This window comes from Rhinolophus sinicus, chromosome 15, assembly GCF_057876585.1.
Source record: "Rhinolophus sinicus isolate RSI-liver-muscle chromosome 15, RSI-T2T, whole genome shotgun sequence".
Taxonomy (NCBI): Eukaryota; Metazoa; Chordata; class Mammalia; order Chiroptera; family Rhinolophidae; genus Rhinolophus; species Rhinolophus sinicus.
Window position 1 is genome coordinate 5,290,215 of NC_142515.1, and position 24,463 is coordinate 5,314,677.

The 24,463-nt window shown below is 41.1% G+C and overlaps 1 protein-coding gene across 4 annotated transcripts in view; it reads right to left on the bottom strand.

Annotated features, from left to right (window-relative positions):
- EDRF1 (erythroid differentiation regulatory factor 1) overlaps window positions 1-24,463 on the bottom strand; it is a 37,379-nt gene that overhangs the window by 7,203 nt on the left and 5,713 nt on the right. For 2 of the 4 annotated variants that reach the window (XM_019742210.3, XM_019742208.3), the window contains exons 5-22: window positions 23,367-23,491; window positions 22,959-23,115; window positions 19,961-20,062; window positions 19,565-19,686; window positions 18,731-18,842; window positions 16,015-16,162; window positions 15,807-15,915; window positions 15,319-15,430; window positions 13,631-13,891; window positions 11,529-11,600; window positions 11,115-11,265; window positions 9,388-9,576; window positions 8,846-9,046; window positions 7,276-7,494; window positions 5,398-5,621; window positions 3,267-3,425; window positions 2,947-3,096; window positions 813-966 (exon numbers count right to left, since the gene is read on the bottom strand). In XM_019742210.3, coding sequence (XP_019597769.2) covers window positions 813-966; window positions 2,947-3,096; window positions 3,267-3,425; window positions 5,398-5,621; window positions 7,276-7,494; window positions 8,846-9,046; window positions 9,388-9,576; window positions 11,115-11,265; window positions 11,529-11,600; window positions 13,631-13,891; window positions 15,319-15,430; window positions 15,807-15,915; window positions 16,015-16,162; window positions 18,731-18,842; window positions 19,565-19,686; window positions 19,961-20,062; window positions 22,959-23,115; window positions 23,367-23,491 — 2,767 coding nt within the window. The other 2 variants (XM_074338818.2, XM_019742211.3) reach the window with 2 other exon arrangements.

A 24,463-nucleotide genomic window follows, 5' to 3' on the forward strand; every position in this document is an offset into this window, starting at 1 on the left:
AGTCTCACAACGTGTACAATTCACCTCGGTGAAAGCCCCCCAGGCCCCCGCCCCAGAGGCAGCAATGTTGTCAGTTTCTCGTGTATCCTCCCAGAAATACTGAACAGAGAGTCATATGTATGTTAACTATTACCTTTCCTTTAGTTTTATAGAAGGAAACAACTGAAACGAAACCAAATGAATTGCAGTACTCCGAATACTGTTTGTTTCTTCCGTACAAGAGGCATTTCTCACAAGACTCCCCTGCAGAAGGGGAGCAGGCATATGAGCGAGCTGAGACTCGGGGGGAGGGGGCCCATTCCGGGATGCAGACACCCTATTCCCTGCCGCGGAGACAATCAAGCAGCCTCACTGCCTCCCACCCTACCCTTCCTTTCACATCCCACCCAGATACCTTGTTCAGGATCTGCCTGTTCTAGAACCACAATCCACAGCGGCCAGTATCGGCTGCACGTTTAAAGAGACCCACAGGACCACGACTCTTTTACCATTGTCTCTGCATTCCTAAGTTGTTCGTGAGGATTTAAATCTTTGTCCAAATGACTCTCATAATTTTTTTTTCAAATAAGGGATCATAGGCTGTATTTCAATATTTCTAGTCATTGTACATAATCTAATCCATTTCTCTAAGTTGTAAAAAGCACTTCAGAAACTGTAGAGACTTCTCCTGGTCCCCACAAAGACACTGACGCAGGGCCAATAAGCAAACAGTATTCCTTACATCTCAGACAGAGCCACCGGCCTGCCTCCCTCTAAGGCAATCCCCCAGCAAGCAATGTGCACAAACCTGAGAAGTGAAAAGTGAGACTTACTGGTCATCTGGAATTCTGCAAACGCTACTCTTTCTAGCTGTACTCTCAGCAGTTCACAGGGAGTGTCTTTCAGGAGCTGGAAGAACTTCACAGCTTTGCTGTAATGAAGGTCGGCCAGCACCCGGTGCTGTTTCCTGAGGTGTTCATCACCCACCTAGGACCGGAGGTAAAGGAAACAAGTCCTGAGGCCGGGGTTTCCCAGCAGCAACCTCCTCCAGTCTCTACCTGCACCACTAACTGCTTCTTAGCGATGGCGGGGTCCTGCAAGTCTTAGCGTTTTAGCCTTTACATGCAGATCTTGAACCCACGTTCAGTTAAGCCGGCATACAGCGTGAGGCAGGAGTCCAAGCGCATTCTGCATACGGGTACCCAGCCTCCCCCGCGCTATCGGCTGAAAAGACCGTGCTCCTCCACTGAACTGTCCTGGAACTCTGAAGCTTGCTTTTGCCTTGAGGGTATCAGGCCACACGGGCAGGCTTGAATTTTGGCCGGGGGCCTCCTATGGGCAAGGCCAGCTCAAGGGGGAAAGAAGTGCTCCCCGACTAAACTGGAGCTCAAAGGCTACGGGCAACCCAGAAGTAAACCCATGCCCCAAGGGACTGCAGGAAACATCTTCTGGTACTGAGCTGAAAAAGGGAAAACAAAAGAACAGAAAACATCCCTGAGAAGCTTAAGCACAAGACTCCTGGGAGAAGCAAGGCAACCTGTCTGAAGGAAGGCAGCTTCTACCTAGGCCTCGGATTGTTCTTAGAAATACATGCATCTACCTGGGCACCAGGACTCATGTATAAATAAGACTGTTTACAGTTATTTCTAACAGCCTCAAACTGAAACAACCCAGAAGTTCACTAATCACAGACTAGATAAATCGACTGTGATATATTCATGTAATGACTACTACTGAACTGAGAAAATGAACAGTTATATGCGGCAACCTGGAAGAAGCTTGAAAACACGAAGCCAATGAAAGGCAGTAAGCCACAGAAGGATATATACAGTATGATTAGTTCTATGAATTCACAAGCAGGTAAAATGTAAACATACCATTTAAGTGGTAAAACACAGAAAAGGTACGTATATAATGGAAAATCCAGGACAGTGTTACTCCAGGTGGGTTTGGAGGAGACTCAACAGGGAAGGGTGAGATAGGAAGGGGCTTCTTTTTGTTATCCTTTAAACTATACACATGCATCACACACATTTTCTATGTGCATATATATATGCGCACACACACACACACACACACACACACAAGGCGTGATCAAAAGATATGGTGAATGTTTACATAAAAACAAATGTATTGCAGTAAAAGACGCATTGCCATTAATCGCCCTCAAAATACACCCCCTCACTTCGAACACACTTATCCCATCGTTCTTGCCACTTTCTGAAGCAGCTCTGGGAGTCCTCTTTTGTGTCTTTACTTCAGCCTCCATCATGACAATGCTCCGTGTCACACATCACTTCTGGTACATGGCAATTTCTGTCAAATAAAAACATTACGGTGTGTCCTCTTCCACCTTATTCACACGATCTCGCAATGTGTGACTTCTGGCTCTACCCCAAAGTCAAAATGACTATGAAAGGTAAACGTTTTAAATCAATTCAGGACACTGAGGCAGCCACGACAGCGCAACTAAAGGTACTCAGGAAAAGAGGACTTCCAGAACTGCTTTAGAAAGTGGCAAGAACGATGGCATAAGTGTGTTTGAAGTGAGGGGCAGTATTTTGAGGGGGATGAATGGCAATGTGTCTTTTACTGTAATATATCTTTTTTATTTAAACATTCATTGTAGTTTTTTATCACACCTCATATATGCTCTATTTCACAATAAAAAGTTTAAAAGCTGGGAGGTAAGTACTTCAAAATTAACTATAAAACCATTCCTATAAAGCCTAATGATATTTTTAAAGATCAAAATAATACACCCAGGCAAATATATAATTTTGCAAACTAAGACCCAATCAATTATAGTAGAGAAAAATACACGGCATAAGCAAGAGGGGAATAATCCCAGTTTCTCTAAAGTAGCTAATAGAGTAGATGGCATTTAAAATGTACGCTGAAATGTAAGACAAGTGCCCAGAACACTTAAATGGACTCGGCATTGAACCTGTATTTGAATGGCAGTACCTGATTCCTCAGACAACTGTGGTACATGGATGCCAGCCTGTGATGGATGGTAGCAGCTCGATACTGGCAAAGAGGCTGCCGGGCAGACACCGAGTCCACGTCACAGTGTTTCAAGGACTTCATCATAGCCTCACTGACTTCTTTTTCAATCTATTTTTTGTTGAGTGGGAGGGAAATAAAAAAAAAGCAAGTGTATAATCTTCCATAAGCAGTTCAAAAACATTGAAATACCGCGCGCGTGTCAAGGCAAAGACGCTCAGTCACATTAAGGGAATATGTCAAGTCACAGACTTCCTTTAGAACCCAGCAAACATCATCACCTGCTCCTGAGCTTTTCTAGATAACGGAGCATAATCTTGCTGTAGCGTTGCCATAGTAAAGTAAGTAGTGGACAGCTCCCAGTTCACCGAGTCCCAGACAGTGGGGTGTATGTCTCGTGTTCCCAATGACCTCAGAGCTTTCAAATAGTAATCGACGGCCTGTGGGGGAGGAAAAACCCAGTTCTGACTCAGTTTAAACAAATGCCATTACCACAGTAAGATGAAACATGCTTCAGTGTCACTCAGATGTTAATTGAGTTTGAGGAGAATTTACAAAAAGACAATGTTAGGAGGAAAGGAAAAGAGTGAACGAGTGAAACTATTTCTGTGAGTTAAGTTACGTAAAGGGGACTTTCACCACCCCCATTTCCATCTCAGTCTGTGGTGAGCCTCAGTGCTTTCTGCCTCACGCTGACGAATGAGGATGCACGGTCTTCCTTCACTTTTTTTCCCTTTCTAAATGAACATTACAGTTTAGATAATAACTAGAAAATATAATTTGATGATTCTAAGGATAAAAATTTGCCAGATTTGACTGTATAAAGAAGCAACTCCTCTCACTTTTGCCAACCCCGTTCTGAAACACATGCTCATTATATTTAAGCAAATTGAACCACACTTAATTCCGTCACGCAGCAATAACTTCCACATTTCTTGTGTGTACTTATCCACTCTTTCTTCTGTGTATATGTAAACTTCAAAAAAAGAAAAACAAAAACAACGTCTCTTACTTTAAAGTTTACCATGCCATGAACATTCTTCACCGAAGTAAATTTATACAGCATTGAAGTACAGGTTTCCCCCACCCACTATCTGAAAGCACGGCGTTCCTATGAAATCTTTCATAAGCCGAAATGGTGTAAATCGAAGAAGCAATTACCATTAATATGGAAAAATTCTTGTGTTCCCAGACCCCAAATTCAACGCATGCACATTTTTTTTTTTATTTGCCACAATCAAAACACCTAATTATGTCCAGTTTTATGCTAAGCGTTAACCCCCTTTAGAAGCTCTTAGGCTTTTCTGATACTTTAAGCTGCACCTTGGTAACAGATACACAAAATAAACTGAAATAAAGACAGACGCTCAGACGCAGTTCAAAGCTGTGGCAGCCTGCTCCTGAGATGCTGCATGGTTCCCGGAAGGAGCTTGCAGCGGCCACTCTGCTCACTCTCCGCTCGGGCGTGTGCGCTGCCTCCATACTGGCTGCAAAACACATGCTGAGCGCTACTGTCGCTTTTCTTCATAAAATGAAAAATTCTCTTCAGATTTCCTTTGCTTAGCAAAAACAGGCTCTCACGTAGGCTTTTTATAAAAGCCAAGTGACTTTTGTAAAAGCCAACTTTCAAAAAGTGGGGGATCCCTACATTCAATTAAACCCATGCTCTTGTTTTCTGCGCCCTCTCCAACACTGGAGGGCACCACTCGCCAAAAAATATTTGGTAACTTGATGTATAAATACAAGAATCTCCATTTTTAAATTCCATAAAAATTTAAATTTTGAAAATTTTCTTACATATTAACCATTTACCTTTTTTACATGTATGAATTTTTTGTTCAAGGTCATTTGCCCTTTTTTCTGTTGGGGCAGTTTATTTTCAATGATTTTTAACTGTCCTTTATATATCAAGATTTTATGAACTCTGATCTGTCATATATGCTATAAATACTTCCCCCAGATTGTGTTTTTTTTCCATTTTGCTTTCTGTTGTACACTTTAAAAACTTTATTGTTATACATCTAAATGTATCCATCTTTCACTCTGTGATTTCTGCTTCCTGTGTTATGCAGGCAAATTTCTTTCCCATCCCATCAAGTGGACTTCTTCCTGTATTTTCTTCTGGTAGTTTCACTGCTGCTTGTCCATCTTTAACCCACTTGACATTTACTCTGGTTAGGCCAACACAATTTCCTGACTACTCATCTGTTCCCTACCAATTCAATATGCCATCTTCAATACCACATGGTTAGTTTTCTCAGGTCAGTTTCCAAGTGTCTTAATAATTTGTCTGGCTCTGTGCCTCACCCCAGTTTTCGTTATTTTAGTTTTGTAATATTTTAGGAGAGCAATGGCAAAGGTAATGACAATGAGGAAGAGCGGCTGAGGGCCAGCATGTAACAGACGCATTACCTTATTGTAGTACAAGCCTTCTTCTGGTGAAAATTCACGTTTAAACTCGTCGCCCGCGCCGCAGTGGGCTTGCGCACAGATCCGCATGAGTCTTCCCGTGTTACACAGTAGAAGGGCGGCATTTGTGGCATCATCAATTGACTCAAAGTTGTGAATTCCTTTTTCAAAACAAGAAAAGCTTTTCTTCCACAACTGTTGCTCTGCAGTAGACACACTTTTGCTCACTTCATTAAAAAGAAAAAAAAAAAGAATTGCGTCAGTAGACATCAGTCTGTTGATGTGGCGGGAGGATGGCAGGACAGCACGCCTACTGGAGGGCTAGCCCCTGGGATCCACCGCAGTGCACTGCTCTCATCCCACCCCCAAATTCATGGTGAGGCCCTAACCCTGACGGGACTGTATCTGGAAATAGGGCCTTTAAAGAAGTAATTAAGATTAAATGAGGGGGGGCCCCCAACCCAACATGTCCGATGCTCTTAGAAGAGAGGCAGACACCAGGGACACCCACTGAAAAAAGAGCAGGCGAGGACACAGTGAGAAGGTGGACATCTGCGAGCCAAGAACTGAGGCCTCAGCGAAATCCAATTGCTGGCACCTTGGTTTTGGACTTCCCGCTCCCAGATTCTGAGAAATAAATTTCTGTTGTGTACGCCATCCAATCTGTGGTTTTATGTTACGGCAGCCGAGCAGGCTGCTACAACACTCAAACACAGCCCCCTTCCACATTAATTGGCTGATGTGACAGCAAGCAAATAGAAACATCTGAGCAAAGCACTATTTCAAACAGGTTCAAAAGACGTAGTCCCCGAGTTTTAAGAGGCACAGTCTGTTTCACCTAATTCTCCCAGGTTTCTGACGACTACTTTTCATACTCCTTCACGGACTTCCTTCTCCAGAGGCGCCTCAAAGGCACAGGTTCTTATCTCAATAAAAAAGATAACATACTAAAAAAAAAAATTTTTTTTTAAAAGCACAGGTTCTCCTACTAGCAGTGAACTCTTTGTATCCCTAATGTCAAGCATAGTTCCTAGATCAACAGGCACCTAATAACTTATTCAGCCTACCTGCCATCCTCAGTTCTAGCTCAGCCCGTCTCCTTCCTCATGTGTCCACCTTTGTATTTTCATCCATTCTCATGGCTTCAACTATCGCACCTCTACGGATGGTTCCTAACCTATGTTTTGGAAGCTGAGTAGCTCTAAGCACACATTTCTAACTGACTACTTAAACCAGACTTTCCACCCACACGTGCACAGGTATTTCAAACTCAGCACGGACCCAGCTGAATCCATCACCTCTGCCTCAATGACAACACCACTTGCCGCCACTCTAAATATTCACTGGACCTTCCATCGCTGGCTCCTTCCTAATGCTGCTGACTCAGTCTGGACAGCCCTCCCTTTCCCATACTTGTATCTACCTGCTGACATCCTACTTCCCACATACCGATCTGCTCAAACCACATCTTCCCAAAAGCCGCTAAGAACTCCACAATGTCAATAAATGTCTCATTTCCCAACTCTTCTACTGCACAGCATTTATATTTATAGAGTTTTTCAGAGATGTATATTCACACCTGGTTTCCTGACTCGGAGGGGAATTACATTTTAGCCATTACATACCCGGCACACCGCCTAGCACAGGCTGCTGCTGTCCAATTCATTTCTGACTTGATCAGATGGAGGACACTAAAATGATGACTCTCAAGGGGAAAAATGTTTTTTCCTAATTTTATTTTTTGGAAATTTAAGAATACAGATTTTTTAACAGAGCACCCCTTTTATGACATAACATCAAGTGCCTCAGTTCTTTGCATGAACCGTGGAAATTAACGTGATTTTCTAATAGAATAGGCAATACAGTGAGAGATATACTCACCCACTCTTTCACTCTGTAATGCAGCAGCCTGATTCATATAAAACACACCGATTTCATTTCTGACGTTACCCATTCTCTTCAGGACTTGTACATAGTGTTCTGGGTTTTGGCTTTTTAAGTTACTAAATTGCAAGATTTCATGAGCAGCCTCATAACACTTACAACTAACTGAGAGCTGACTTTCTAAGTCTGTAGACAAATCAGTTGCCCATGCAAATCCTTAAAAGAAAAAAAGGAAACATCAGCATGAGTCATGTAAACCCTTCTTGCTTAGTATCTAAGTAATCTTATATTCTTGAGACAATAAAATCAATGCAACATAGTACAGACACACTAAGATTCAATCAGTACAATTAAAAATTTTAAGTTTCAAAGTAAAGATCTCTTAGTTTATTTAGAAAACTGCAATTTCTTAGGACATTGCTATCTGAGTAAAATAAATATTTTCCTGCCTAAAAATATCAAACAATTCCCATGACCTGGATTTTACCAGGTGTGTGTTTACTGGTATCAAGACTGAAAAGTTGCCCACTGATACAGAGCACACCACTTTTTGTTTTTAATTAATGAAGCTGGTTCTTGAAATAAAGCTCTGTTTGCTACTGTTATGTATATTATAGTTTGCCGGTGTGAGTTTGACTCACTAAAGAAGCTGCTAGGTAAACTCTCAAAGACTTAAACATGCCATCTAGTGGGGACTGGAGTACACTTAGGTGCAAAGCTCAAAATTCAAGGGGAAACAAGGTAGCACTCTTGCTAATAACACTCAAATACATCACTCTCACAAAGAAGTATTTAAATGAAATTAATATGATGGGAGTGGTAAAAACACGGAGGATTATCTCGTCATGTCTATTAAAATGAGAAACTTAGAAGGGGAAAAAGGGAAGAAATAGGACAAAAAAGAGAAATAATATACTTTCCCCAATGTACTTCTCTAGATGTTAACTGTCCAAAATTTTTTGGATGGTGGATATCAAATGATATAAACAACGTAAGAGTATAATAAAACAACTGCACGATACTTTTACAACCTAAGTTGCAGTATGCTTGTAACACTGTACCAGCCGACAGGCAGGGACCCTGCAGCTGTGGACTAACTTCTCCTATTTCCCAGTTTTAACATGTGACAACTCGAAAAAGAGGGTACGTTCGGCAAGACAGCCATGACTAAGTGTAAGAAGCGATGAGCCTGTTATCTGAGCACGCAGGAATCATCCACTTTCACCACCTGTTACTCCTCTGTGGAAGGAGACCGTGGTGGTTGGCTGACTACGAGGGCGGCTCCCTAGAAAACCCGCCCGAGGACAAGTGCACAGAGGCAACACCGTTGTCGTAGAGTTTATGTTATGGTCAGTTCCAGTCGTGTCATTAGTAATTTAAAGTATTTCAAAACCATTTTATGTACAAACACACAGAAGCATGCTCAATATTAAAAGAAAGAAATGAAACAAAACAGAGCAGTATCAAAAGACTACCAGCGCTGCCACTTTGCAGGATGCATTCCAGTAAGTGTACGCTCAAGTGGCTAGAACCCCAGGGTGAACGAAACGCCATGTGGCGGGCGTACCTTGACAACTGGACTCCCTGTGGAGGCTGTGCAGAATCTCCTGATCTTCTTTTGTTTGATAATTAAACTCTTCAAGGTATGCCGCTCTATTGTTTGCATTCTGGGCCAGCATCAGCTGGATATCACCGCAGAGCGTCAGATATTGGGAAAGAAACAGCAGCACTTCAGAGAGCATGTTGGTGCAGAGGCAGCAGTAAGTATCTGTGTGTAAAGGGCGGGAAGGAGAAACAGAGTGCCTTAAAAATTAACAAATACAGCACATACTAAGAAAACGGGTTACCCGCTGAAAGCATTGTATCACTGTAGCTACTCTACGTTCACTGTGCCAGATAGCAAACATGGCGTCATGCATTTCAAAATGAAGACATACTAAACTACTCAGAGCAGAAAATAAAATACTAGGTAATATGCAAGCTTAGAAAACGTTGTTTTAAAATTAAACTTCACAACAGAAACAGGAGTAAAATGTCGCTGTGATTCCGATAACTTCTCTGTTCTCCCCTCCCAATACCTATTAAAAACATTCATTGACAGCGACTTACCATGGCTCTGCAGAGCTAACTTAATGTATCGCAACGCTCGTCCATATTTCTGAAGACTCATGGCAGCATCAGACAAAACATAATAGGCCTTGGATGACTTGAGAATCAGCTGGAGTTTCATTTTATGTTGCCAAGAACCAGGGATCATTCCAGATTGACTGGAATAATTCCCCTTCTGAAGGGAGCCCACTATGACACGGGGGAAAAAAGGCAGCATATTTTATTTGAAGGTAAGTCTCAGTACAAAAACTCATTTCTGCTTCTCAATCGGAACACGCCAGGCGTAGGCACTACTGCTACCAGACTGGCAAAGACCATGCTTTGCTCCTTAACACCGAAGAAGCCAAACGGCAGTTTCAGCGACTGGCACTTGAGATTCCCAGGGCTCCTCTGCAGCTGCCACCTCAGTCCTTCTCTTTCAGGGTCACGGACATAACTCAACTCATGACTGGTATCTGCCTCCTTTGTCGTCTACATGTCCCCCTGCCAAAAAGTTTACCTTCCTAAAGCACAACTTTCATCGCGGTGGAATCCTGTTCTAAAACATTAAAATGGCTCCTCACCACTTATTAAATCGTGGCCAAGCATCTTAGCTCACTTCCTAAGTTCCATTTGCTCAGTGTCACTTGCCAGGACGCCACCCCAACGACCCGTCAGCCAAAGCCAAGTTACTGCTGTTGCCCGTTTTTCCTCTCCCGTCTTAGTGGACCGTCTCCTCTCTCAGAACTCGATGCAAAGTCTAGCTGATTCCTCCCTTCTTCAGCCAACAAAAGACCACATCTGTCCACGCACTAGCTAGGCACGAGAGACAATGCCATGGAGTTAAATGGCCTCTATCCTGGAAGACCTCCTGGAGTAGAGGTGGAGACAGCTGGTGACATAAACCACAGCAGACGTGAGGTGCGGATAAGAACAAAATGCTGTGGGCACCGCACCCCTAGCCTCCCAGCCTCCAGATTTCTCCTTTTTTTGATTAGCTACAACACATGAGACTTTAAAGTAATGAACAGTCTCCGTTATGGTTTTAATTGTGCACGGATTTTTTTCCTTTACTTGTATACACATACTCTGTGATGCATAAGATGAAGGCCTTGTTCACAACTGTGTTCGTGTGCAAAACCGTTAACAAGTGTGTGATGTAATGCTGTTCCCAGGTAACACACGAGGTGACATTTCCAGCTTACTCAAGGGCCATGAGGTAATGATAAAACACTTGTGTGGTGCTTATCTATGTGCACTGTTCTAAGCACTTTACATATATTAACTCATTTAATCCATTAACACCCCTGTAAAGTAGGCCCAATTAGGGTCTCCATTTTGAGAGAAAACAAGGCTTCAAAAAGTGGAACGACTTGCCCTGGGAAAGCCCGGGTCAGAAGCCGGCAGGCTGGCGCCGCCGTCTGTGCTCTTAGCCACTGGACCACTGTTTCTGAAGCAGTCATTTCTTAGGAGAACCCTGCCAGGCGAAGGCATTAGTCCCACAGGGGGTGACAGGAAGAAGCAGGTTCCTTATGTTCTTATTAGAAATATCTACAAAGGATCAAAATGATCCTGCTCTGTTTTATACTTTGAATGAAGGGATATTTTCCTCTACTTTCCATTCACATGATATTCTTTTTCTGAGTTCCCTTCAATGAACACCTTAATTGACAGGAGACTGCTGTCGACAAAGGACTAGCACATTATTCTACTGAAAAGGGCCTCATTTGCACATCAATTCAACTTACTTTTGTCCAAAAACAAGGCCATCTGCTTCTCCAGACCCTCAGGACCTCCCCTTGTGGATTCATCTTCGTATTTTAGTGGGATTGGGGTGTTGGGGTCTGCAGCAGGAAGGTCACTTTCTTTTTTGATGCTGCTATCCACAGATTTTAAACCCTTTAAGGAGAAAGACTTACTGTACATGTAACCGAAGGTCAACTAGAAACTTAATATGAGGCAATATCTGGGCTACTGAATTTATAGTATGAAAACAGACTTTACAAAACTACATTTGACCTAAAAGAGTTGGGAAAACCTAGTTTTCACTTCATGCTTAAAAGGGAAAAAATAATCATAGAGTATCATTCAGAATAAACAAGTGCTATTTGCATATCAAGTATAAATTTTACTGAAACAGTGAAGACTAAACCCAAATTTACCTCCAGAACGTAGCTGAGGACAAGTCGACAGCGTTCTTCTGTGTCATGGCAAACTGGAAATGCACAACTGGGCTTCAGAAACAAACATTTAAAATTATTAATATGCTACCAATATGACAAACTCCATAGTTCTCAACTCCCGGGAATAACTAAAACTCTATAAATCAGTAATTTCAAAGTTTGCTTGTGTATTCCGCTTAGTGAGGTATTAAGGTTAATAATGTAGTTTTAATTACAGATTCAACTGATATAAGCATCATCAAAAAAATCTTGCTTAACAAAAATATCTTCCGGCATATACGTCGCTTTAAGTTCTTAAAAGTTTTTAAATAATTCTATTATGACAAAAAAGTGAATGTGACTAGCAATGTTTTAGATAAATGTACACCTAATCTCGGTCAGCTCCACTTCTAATTAGCACTGACACTTAGTAACACAGTTAATAATGTCATCAATTTAGCAATCAGTTAACAAGTGTCACCAGTCGTCTCATTAATTAGGAGCAAAACCACTAACAACCTCCTTGTATTAAGTGATATGATGTGTAATGGCCTCCGTGAAGCATCTCATGTGGGTGAATGCTGCGAGGCTGGAATCACTGCTCGGACTCTACAGAGAGAAGCCCCAATGTTGTCATCTGGCCCAGGACACAGTCAGTGCGTGCTGAGGCTGTGGCTCTGGAGCCATGCGGACTCCATGTTTCAAAATGTGCACTGAGCAGGCAAAGCTAACTAGAGACTCGTTTGGATGAATACTGTGACTGCATTTTTTGAGTGCTTCGCATATTGATACAAAGTGTTGTCTCTATAAAAAACTGTAAACTAACCTATCACTATATCTTTAATTACCATCTAATTGCCTCATAAACCCAGGGTCTTGTGTTAGAATACATTTTCCTAAATACGTGTCACTTTTGCAGTCAATAATTTTGTTTATAATCAGAAAAGTATTTTTTTACTCCACCATGGGGTTCAAGCTGAAAGTGCACTGAAAATCAGATGGATAGTAGATACTTTTTCCTATAGTCATTTGGTCAAATATTTACTAGCACCCATTATGTGTTCGAGACACGGGAGGTACAAAGTGTTTGTTCGGCGAGCTTACGTTCCAATGAAGAGGCAACAAACACAACGTCAGGTACAGATTATCCCCTCCCAGAAGGAGATAAATATAGAGCACGCTTTGGCCAGCGACGTCAGGGACGGTCTCCTGGAGACCTTCAGTTAAGGCTTAGAAAAAGGCAGCTATAAAAAGTCTGGGGAAAGGTTAAGTTCCGAGCACAGCAACAGCAGATGTAAGGACCTCAGCTGGGCCCCATCTTGATGAGTTTGAGAGACAGAAAAAACGCAGTGAGGGGGGTATGTGTGAGGGGAAAGTGAAGAGACAGAAGAGCAGAAAGACAGGCAAGGTTTCGCGGTGACAGAGAGGGGTCATCTACTAACCTATCTGGATGTAAAGTTTCTTGTCCAAAAGTTAAACTCTGAGCTTAAAGTAAGAGATTATCTGTAAATATGACTATATTTCAGTTCAAGGAACAGCCAGAACTCTTTTTAGGCAGACCTGGATCTGATCACAGGACGGCAGGACTGGAAAGTAATTATAATTTGGAAAATGCAAACATAGTTAGACTGTCTGGAAAAAGACTGATGGTATAACAACAGTCAACACAATCCACACCAACAGAAACCCGAGGGTAGGAAGCTGTTAGGACCCATCTGGCCTTCACTAGGTCAGAGACACGTCCAATCTAGATGACGTGGCCCCAGTCACAGACAGTACTGTCGTGTAGCAGAGATAAAGCACCAAATCTTTCCATATATGAATCAACAAGCCACCCAAGTCTACTCTGACTGGTCACTGGAAAGGAAAATCACCCACATAATCATTAATACACTGATGTGTCTGCCACAGGTTTGCATGTGGGTCAGTTATTCTGGCACAATTATAAAATTATGAATTTAGAATTCATAAAGCTAATGTAAGACTCTGGAACATGAAGGGTTTATTGAGTAACGCCATCTTTTGAGAGGCTAACTGTATTCCAGTAACAACTGTTTGTTTTCCCACTGATACCACTTTAATATAAATTGTACCATGCTTACTCTGATTTGATGAATGGATTTGTATTTTTCTGGAACTGACAATTCTCCAACAGACTTGATTATAGCTACTGCTTTGTTGTCATCTGGAGGATCAGAACTGGTGCTATAGGACCCATTTTCATCGCTGTCCGGCATCTCCTCCTCCTCTTCACTATAACTTTCATCAGAATTCTCATTTAAAGGAGATTCTGGACTTTCTTCTTTTTTAGGTTCATCCAATTGGAAAAGTTCTGAAAGCATGTAATTGGCTGAAGCAATAATCTTATAAAAAGAAAGGGAAATACGTGTAAGTGACTGTCATCAAAACCAAGCACTCTAAAGTGGAATACATTTATTTTACTACTGTACTACTTTAAGGAGGTCTGCAAACAAGGTGGTTTCCACCAGAGACTGTGATACACACAGAAATGTTCCTAAGTCAGTTACCAATACTCTGAACATGCTCTGTAACATCCTCATGGGTTGATATGTTTCTTATTCCCTGAAATTATTCCATACCCAGCCCTCTCTCTTAAAAAATGGTGGCTACTGTATTTCCCTGGAGACAGTTTTCATGTATAAAGTGTCATGACTACAGTATTAGTAAGATACCACTCCCTAACAACCGAGAAACCAGAATTTCTCTTTACAAGTTATAAATAAAAAAAGTTTACCTTTACTAGGCAACTAATATTTACTATACAATTCACGGTTCCAGGGGAGAAAACCCCCACTGGCTTAATGAGGGAAAAGTTCATCCTGCTACCTCGTAAAATGGGCATGTATATATTACCATTTAATTCACTCTGTTATTAAGTAATTCTTATTTGTAGACACATAATAGTTGTAACATCATCTTCTAACTTTCACATCAATTATTCAACATCCACGAAACACCACCACCACAATCAGCATTAGATATTTAAGTCAGAAACTGTTTTGCCATTGTTCTTCAATAGGTTTTCTCTTGGCTTGGTCTCTAGGATAATCTTTATCTCTAAACTGGATGTGTGGCTACAATAAAAATTAACTTGGATCTTCAAACAAAATTATATACTACACACCTTCTCTAATTTAAATAGGCCACAACTAGCCTTACACCAAAACTGCAATTGTCAAATTCAGACAACTGAGGGTAGGGCGGTGTCAAACTTTGGGCTCGTGACTGAGAGATTATCTTAAGAGGTGTATTATGTCCTGAAGGATGGAATGTGAACGTATTATACCAACAGCAATAACAAGATCCATTTGTGTAAATAGATCTTAAAATAGTGTAAAATGGTTTCCAATTCCAGGTAGTGATGCAACAAAGGGAAAAAAAAGCACTGTACAGGAGTTCTAAATGTATAAGGCAGTGCTATTCAAGAAAAATGGAACCTGAGCCAGACACGAAATTTTAAGTATAGTAGTGGCCACATTAAAAACGTGGTGAAATTAATTTTAATGTTATATCTGATTCAGCAAACACACAGTATTATCATTTCAACATGTAAAGTGTACAATCTTCCAATTCAGTGTGCACTGTACACTTAAAATACATCTTAATTCAGAGTAAGCACATTTTAAGTGCTCAACAGCCCATGTGGAATTCGCTGCCACACCAGATGGGTATTTACAGACTGTGAATCAGGTGGCTTTAACGTCTAGACAGCACTTCTCTGTCACAGCACTAGAACCGTTTTGAGAGAGCACGTAAGTGTTAATCTTACTTGAGGATGTCTGCTTTTGTCCAACAATTTAACACAATTAAGAAGCAATGTTCTGATAGTCCCATAGTATTTTTTGTTTTGATTCTTCTTCATCATCATGTTGCAAGCAACCCTGCAAAACAAATGTGTGTATCAATTTTACTCCCCAGTCATCATTCTCTACAAGACGCAAGTCTAGGCGTGTCCTTCTTCCCTATAAGAAAAAACTAAATATTGTAGTTTACACCCCCCAGTTAAACTAAATATTGTATTTTACACCCCCCCAGTTAAACAACTAAATATTGTATTTTACCCCCCTCAGTTCATTTTGGCACAGTCCGTGTGTGTGTACACATATACACATACACACATACAAACACGTACAATTTGTTTTTCAAATTGTGAAAACCTAAAGGTATTTAAAAGCCTTAACTTGGATAGTGTGGATGAACACTTTAAAGTTTCACACAAGGCTACTACTTCTTCATTTCGCTTTTTAAAGCACTCACTTATATAAGAGAATAGCCACTGGCATCGTGAACGGGTTTTGGTATTTGTCTTCAGTTTCTTCACAAAGAGTGGTGAGATCGTAGAGCTTCACTATGTCACTGCCACTTGCTGGAAAAAAAACAACAACAAACAAACCCCAAAACAAGTAAACATCATTTTCCAGCAGTCACTCAAATTAATGACTAATTCATTCAAGAATTAGCTCACCTTTAAATAGCCAATAAGTATGTCCTTCTTTGGTACAATTAGATTTCAGAAATGATAAAATATTCTGTGCAATGTCTTTTATGACTTTAGTAGAAAAATTAGAGTTTTCCAAATTGGGAATCTCTTCTGTCTTTATCATTTCATACTTCTGTAAAACACAGATAGAAGGCAGTTTAAGAGAAAACCTAGGCGGCAATACTTTTCTTATTAAAAAGCAAGCAAATTAATACAAACCCTACAATTACAGACCTATGCAGCATGAATAAGTTTTAACCAATGGTTCTCGACCTTTCTATGGCTCCAACATTCCAAAGGAATCTGACCCACCCCCTCAGCAACGCTGCTGATTCACCACAGGAGTAACTCTCAAGGGAGAATCATCACTAAAGTATGAACCATAAATTCAGGCATGACCTCATTTCTGTTCTCACATGGCACAGATCACATGGTACACTGTCTTCTATTCCACCCCAATGGTTTTCAACCAGGAAGATGGTAAATGAAGGCAGACCTCACCCAGAAGGCTTTTCTCTCAGTACTAGCATCACCTGGAAGCTTCTCAAGGACATACCACTCTCCCTTGTGCTACGGACTCGATTCCCTTACAGAAGTGGAGCATGAGGTGGGGTGGTGGGGGCAGCAATGAGTCAAGACGCATGGATACCACTATTTGTAAAGGGCCTCCATATTTTTTTCTAGCTTGTCTTCTGTTCACACTTCCCTAAACGCATCTTACCACATTTTCTAAAGTAGTCTAAAACTAGAAACTCTAAATCAATTGGGAAATAAGACCAAACAGGGTCTCCTAAGGTTGGTTTCCATCCTTCTTGGTTCATCTAAAGCCCCAAGTCATCATTCCACTCCCTAAAATACTGCACTCGGGCTTTGATACTGCACCACGCTGGCTCTCCCTCCTTCTGTATGAAAGCCTTCTCCCTTGGACCTGTACAGGGAAGGGCTCCAATGTTTAATTTTAACACATTCCCTTGGTGGTGAACTCCACGGTGTGACGCCTCAGTTTATTTCTCTAGCCCCATCCTCTCTAATGTCTGCAACTTCAAAATGCTCACTAGGCGTTTTAACGTTTTCCTCAAACTGAACACACGATGAAGACAAGCATATTACCTTCCCTGCCTAAACCAACTCAATGTCCCCATCTCAGGCCATGATTCTAGTCCCCGAGTCCCTAAGCCCTGGAATTCCCTTTGACTCTCCCCACTACCCCATTCACGGCCTCTCCTTAAATGCTGCCATTTAGGGTGATGGGGGACAGTTCTCAACCAAAGGTGCAAATCAGAATCATCTGCAAAGCTCCCATCTATCCTGAAATGTGGGGGCCCCAAGCAAGTGTATTTTTCAAGAGCTCACAAGTGACTCTGACGCACACGGCTGGTTAAGAATCACTGGGCTGGAGTACAATGATTAAAAGCATGGCCTCAGCCAGACATAGGTTCAAATACTGGCACCACCACTCACTAGCAATGTGGCCCTAGGCAACTCACTTGAGCGCCCTTATCCTCAAGTGTCCCTCTCCATCAAAGGGAATAGTACACGAGCAGCCTCAGCTGTTACGAGCGTCAATAAGGTAACGCATGCAAGGCACTTAGCAGAGTGCCTGGAACAAAACAAGCACTCAGTAAACGCCGCCATTGTTACTGCTGTCAATTTCCAGAGCTTCCTCTACAGCACGAGCACATTACACTACTCGCAGAGGCTGTGCGATGCCTAACCGGTCTTCTTGTCGCCATGTCTTCGCTGTCTGTCCTCAGGCTATCTCCAGATTAATATTCCAACACAACGGAGCTCACATCCCACATGCAAAGCCTTCACTGGTTCCAGATTACCAATCGAACCAAGTCCAAACGCCTTAGCTCGGCATTCAAGGCTCTCTATTATTTGTCTGCAACTTTTCAAATCTTTTTGCTATTCTGCTACGTGGATCTTGCAGGATCCTGTGTTCCCTAACTGGATTTATTATCAATCCCATCATTACTTACACCCCAGTCTTTTAAAATCCATCTCTTAAGTTTTGGGATACTATCTATCATTCAAGATCTAGTTAAGATGCCACTTCTTCCAGGAAATCTTTCTTTCAGATCCAAACAGAAGTGATCTCACCCATCTATGACCATCGGACTTGTGTGTGCATGCTACAGTTCTAACACTTAATCCACCGTCTCCTGTTTTCCCTTTGCACATTGTTATTTCCCATTAGATTATGTATTTCTGAGTATGACCAAACTTTAGTCTTTGTTTTCCCCCAACCTTTATAATGGGGACAAAGTCCCTCATAAATAGAACATGATCAACAATAATTTACTATATAAGCTGCCTACATTATGCAATTATTACTGTGGTCTTTCCCTAAAACTTCACCTTTACTGATTAGGTATTTGTGTACTGACAAAATACCTCCACTGTACAGATGCTTTCAAATACTTACTATGGGTGCCTGGAATTTAGACTTCTATGGCCTCAAATGTAGGTTTAGTATAGTTACGCCCTTCCCATAATTACCTGTAAAATTATACTCCTGTAATATCTAGAATTCTATCTCCAACTCAAATGTGAAAACACTCGGATTTCAGTTTATTCACAGCTATCTTCCTTGCCCAAAATACACTTTAGTATTTAAGGGCCTTAAAAGCTTTGGTGAGATACTCTCTGCACCGATTTGCACTTGAGAGATTATTAGAAAAGTCACACTGCCTCTTACCTGTACAATTCCATTTACATGAAAACACATCACAAGCTCTGGGACATTGCATATCAAGTTGTCCAACCAATAGTCAATTCCAGTTAGCACATTGATTGGTTTGTTGTTATCCCTAAAAATACACATTTCTAGTGTTATTTGATTGAATTAAGCTGAGACTTATTAATGTAAGTCACAATAAGTCATCTGCACTTACTTCCCCCATGTAACTACTCTAACCTGTGTCCCTAGATGGAAAAGGCCGTAGTGCTTTCTTTGCTGAGAGAGCACATGGGGCCCACATACTGCGTTATGTTTAACATCTTTTCATAGGCTCTGCTTGGATTTCTAACTGGTCTCCACAAGAGTTTTCAGTCAGACTAGAGGAAGTATGGTAGCAGATGACTGTGAGCCTACTGCGTGCTCCTCATACGACCTGAGGGGAAAGCCTGACCACCATGCACCACAACGGCCAGCCAGAATTCACACTGGCTAACAGGAACAAATACACCTGGAGCATTAAGAAACAATGCTCACAGTTAGTTACCAGGAAGCTGGGCAAACTACCTCCTTAACTAATTAAACAAATTCTACTATATTTTTACATGCTGTAGATTCAGACATAAGACTAGGCTGATACAACAGCTCTCTGACTCCACTCATTGATGACTAGAATGAAAACCCAGCTATAGGGCTTTCAGCATTTGCTGACAATAGCTCCTTCCTTATTGTGGCCATTTCAATTGCTGGGGGAAGGAGAGAGGTGAAAACGACCTAGAAAAAGGTGATGATGCCCACATAGATAAGTGAAAGCAGATGGGACACTGATTGTAAAGGAAGACAACTTTGGCTTACCTGAGACGTAAGCTGACTGCTGGGTATCTGCCTCCTCCAAATATTGGCATGTTGGAGCCAACTAACATATGTATATCTTCAAATGTCCATAAAATATTCCGAACAAAATCATTTTTAAGACCCTTTGATTTAAAATAAAATAGGAAAGATTATTATATAATAAACAGGAGATCCCTAATTTGCCCCCAAGATCCACAGAAAAGACTAGAAAACAGAAAAGACAAAGGAGACAAAGTAAAATAAACTGACAGAGCTACAAGATCACAGAGATGTTTAGAAAGCGATTTTCAGGATCAAGTAGATTTTTTTCCCTATGAATTCCCATTTAGACTAGTTTGTCAATAACGAAGTGGGCTGGGGATTGGGTGTCCCAAACGGACACCGCGGAAAGCATACCTGACTGTTCTCCCCGTCACTGAATAGAGTAGTCAAGTTTTGTTCTTTGGGTGCTGAGGCCACATGCCCCACTATGTATGAGGGTTCAAGAGGGTCACTTCCCTGTGACAAGTGCAAGGATAAGGGGTGACTCTGCTGCCAGAATTTCTAAAGAATGGCCCACTACTCAAGAGTGTATCACCTACACATTCAAAACAGACACTTCAAATCTACCTTTGTGAATTAGGGCTAAGACGTACCGTTAACTCTCATCACTGGTGGCTCACTTCAGCTCTTAACTATCAGAGCTACGATAATAAGCTAGTCAGTCACATTTAGATCTTACGCAAAAAAGATTATTTAGCTTTCCAAGTATTTCATTTTGCTTCTTTTGGGTGAGTTTGAATATCATTGCTCTTTTAACCTACCCCATCTCTAACGAAGTAAAAAATTCCTAAGAAACCCAGGCCACGTTTTTGAGACACCCATCATATTAACAGCCTTGAGTTTCGCGTTTCCTAATGTGTTTCACAGAATACTAGTCCTTGGGATACTCAGTGAAAAATCTCCCAAGTCGGCTTTGAAAACTGCTGCTTACTGTAGACTTGTTTTTGGAGGGTACCAATGTTTATTACAAAAGAGCCTCTAAGAGAAATTTACTGTACCTCTGTATGATCCAATGTCCTCAAACTTATTTCATCTCAGAACACTTTTTATCCTTAGTACATTCTGTGGAATACTCTTTGGAAAACACTTTCAGGAAGGGGAACCTTTGTCCACCACTCAACTTTCCAACCATCAGGAGGGCTGTCATTAAGAAACATTACTTTAGACCTTAATGTCAGTGCTGCAACAGACCCCACGGTGGGCGTGTATACATGTGCATACACTGCTTGCTCCATGGACTTCTCAGCCTACGTGCCTGCCAACAGGCTGAGCACCTGCCTGCGAAGTGAGCATGCGTGACTGCATGGGGACGGGGTGGGAAATCTCCTGTGCTTTTGCTGTGTCCCGACTTCTTAAAGAATCCTCATAGAACCTCACACTTTATTCTATTATTTATTTACACTGACAAGTTATCAACCTGTGGACCAACTCCCAAAATTATATTTGCAGGCAGATGCCTTAAGAGAGTTGGGGCTCTAGGTTATAATGTTCTCCATAAAGGTTTGGCTCTAAGGCCACACTGAAGACACCTGTTTCACATATTTAAACTCTTATTGCTTAACACAGGCCTCAAACTAGCGGTTTAGGTTTGGGGAACAAGAATTCACGAGGCGATAGCTTGCAAACAAAAATAAATCTCTAAATGCTGAAACTTGGGCTGCATAGTAGGTTATAAAACGTTCTGTGGGAGATTCTTTTTATGGCAGGCTAGCTTGCTCAAGAATGTGCCACTGCCAACACCATCTGACCGCTCAGAGGCGCTCAGAGGCCCTTTCACACACGTGTGGAATACAGGGGCCAGTGGGGCACGGCTGTAAGAACAGGCCTCTCAAGTCGTCAAGATCAGGGTTTGAACCCTAGCTCAGACTTCACCTGCTACGTGACCATGGACACACATCCACTCTTTATGACCTTTAGTTTACTTATTCTAAAACGATACCATCAAGACTTCATATGCAGCTCCGAGGATGGAAAAAAAGTTGACACAAACGAGCACATACACACACGGCCTGAAGTACACAGCCTAAGGGGCATTAACTAGATGCCAGTTCCCCTCCTCCGCATGCTAGTCTGCAGAGTCTCCAAAGCCTCTAAGATCTTCCACAGTGACTGACCCTAAACAAGGTAAGGACAGAATGATAAGACTGGGAGGGGGGGAGATGGGTGATAGGAGACTAGCATTTCTGCTATGCAGTCTGTTCGTACTGTGTGGGTTTTGAAGTCAAGGAATACTAAATGAAGTTTTAAAAACTCCTTTGAAATATAATCACATACCGGGAAGTGCATAAAACAAATAATACAGTATAATCACTAACTACCCAGCCCATTAACTACCACCCAAGTCATGACACAGGAGCTTGCTAGTACCCAGCACCCATGTCCCTTTTCATTCCCACGACATCCCCACCTCTTGCGGGTTACCACTATGTAAACTGGCACGGTAATTACTTCCTTCCTTTTCCGTATAGTTTTCCCAACTTTTAAAAAAGTTCAAATTCATTACATAATTCAATGAGGTTTCTCCATCTTAAAACTCTAGTGAAACTAGAGTCAACGTAAATGCATTTGCCGCCTTATGACCCTGTAATTTGTGAAGAGAGCAACAATCTGGAGGGATAAATAATGTTCAATATGAGAACACACAGCAAGAGGGAAAACACAATTTACCAAGTTAAAGACCTTATTTATATCTTCTGAGTTGGTCAATACATTTTCCTAAAAATAGACATGCACAATTTACATCTGTGGGGTTATTTTTTTCTTTGATAGATACAATAATGACAAAACTGAACGACCAAGAAGAAGAAACCAAGAATGTAAGAGACAAAACAGACACCATATTGTATTCTCTCTTCCTTTCTAAATGCTCTATAACATGAATGTGGGTTAAGTCTCAGGAACTTCATCCAGAAAATATTAAGGGCAATTTTAGGCCTAACAATCTGACTAAGGGTTAAAAGTAAGAAGGTCAGTATTCAATTACAAACAGGTCTGTGAGTCTCAATATTTGACAGGCATTTACTATTTATCTAAAGTTTAAAATGTACATCACTATATTTATTATATAATACTCTTATGACTTTAAGAAGATAATCAGTACTGATAAACATATTGGTAAGCTATTTTAAACGCTGGTAAAATTTTTTAAATACTTTGAATTATTTAACCTAAAAAATCTGATCTAGCCATTCCTGTAAATTCTATCTTGAAAAACTAAAAGAACTATTTTTTTCCTAATTGTGAGACATAAATAGAATATTTTTTAATCCTGTTCATCTATTTTTATTAACAAAATAATTGGTTTTGTCTCCTTACATGAGTTCACTGACTTAGCATCTAAGTACTAACTGACCTGGCTGGAAGCACTGGGATCTTCAGACACTGGAGACGGCATTTCAAAGGGGGCAGGCCACGAAGCCTGGTCCACATCGCCTGTCTGGTCCGAGCTGGACGGTTCCTGCGGTTCTGTGGCAGACGGGACAGGCTGAGCAGCTCCATCGCCATTGATACTGGCCAAATCAGAAATAAAAATACCACACTCTTACTGGAGTGAACTTTATATAAAAGTCTACTAGTTGTTAAAAACTAGACTCTATATAATCAAGCATAAACCTTACTTTAAAAAGAAAGAATATAAGACACTGAATTGTCAACAATACCATAGTGGCAAACCTTAAATTATTACTTTTACTCACTTCGAATTAAAAGTCTAGATCAGAACTTCATTTTTCCTCTTAACAATAAACAAGTAGCCAAGTACCTGTAATACAAAAACTTGGAAAGAATGGCCTTCTGGTACCAATGCTCTTTGCTCTTTTTCTTCCTCTGCCACTTCTGATCAATAAGTCTTTGATAAAACTCTTTTAGCCACGTCCAATCACCAGTCTGAATAACGTAAGAAATGCATAAATACAACAAACCTATAGTCAAAACAATATGTTACCTATTACTCTTTTATAGGAAATACTCATTTTTTTAATAGTTTCATAAACACATATCAGACACTTCTCTTTCCAGACTCAATTCCTATCATCTCTTCTGGAAATCTCCCCGTCTTGCTCCTCTCACTACGACAGGCTAAGAGAGATGACCCTTCTCTGTAATATGTTCTTTAGTGCCCAGACAAGGCTCACTGTACACGCTGTATTGAAATCATCTGTGCATGTTTATATCCCCCAAACTGCAAGATGCTAAGAAGCAAGGTCAGGCTGTGTTCCTTCACTGTCACATCTGAGACTTTGCCCAGTGGCTAGCCCAAATATAAGAGACTGAACTGTGGTCTTTTTAAAGGGAAAGGCATTGATTTTAAATATCAGTTGAAATCACCATAACTTATTTTCCTTTATCAAACCACTGCAGGAAGAGTCTCTGAAGAGTCACTTATGGACGGGCAGAACCATGACTGCGCACAATCCATGACAAGGAAAGTATAGAAATGGAGAGGGAGCCCTGACAAAGCGCACCATGGTTATCATACTTTACAGACACATCCACCAGTACCTTAGGCGGACAACAGTTATTCACCAACAGTGTGCGAAGCTCTGCTTTAAGAGAACCAATTAATTCCAATAACTACGTATTCATAGGAGTAACTTTTAACTTTTTTCATATTTCCTGGCAGCCATGTTTCATAAGAACCTCTTTAATGGACACAATCTAAGGGATTTTCAAAAATGTGAACTAGTCCCTTAAATTTCAGGTTTTTCACAATTTTCTTCTTTGGTTTCATCCTTTTCCTTGCAAGAATCCTGGCTGTTGGTATCAATAAGTTTCTTCCCCATTTTCTCTCTTTTCTATTTTTTCTTTAGTAAAGCTTTTTGCTTTTCAGTGAAACTTCTCATTTTTCAGTTGCTGAAG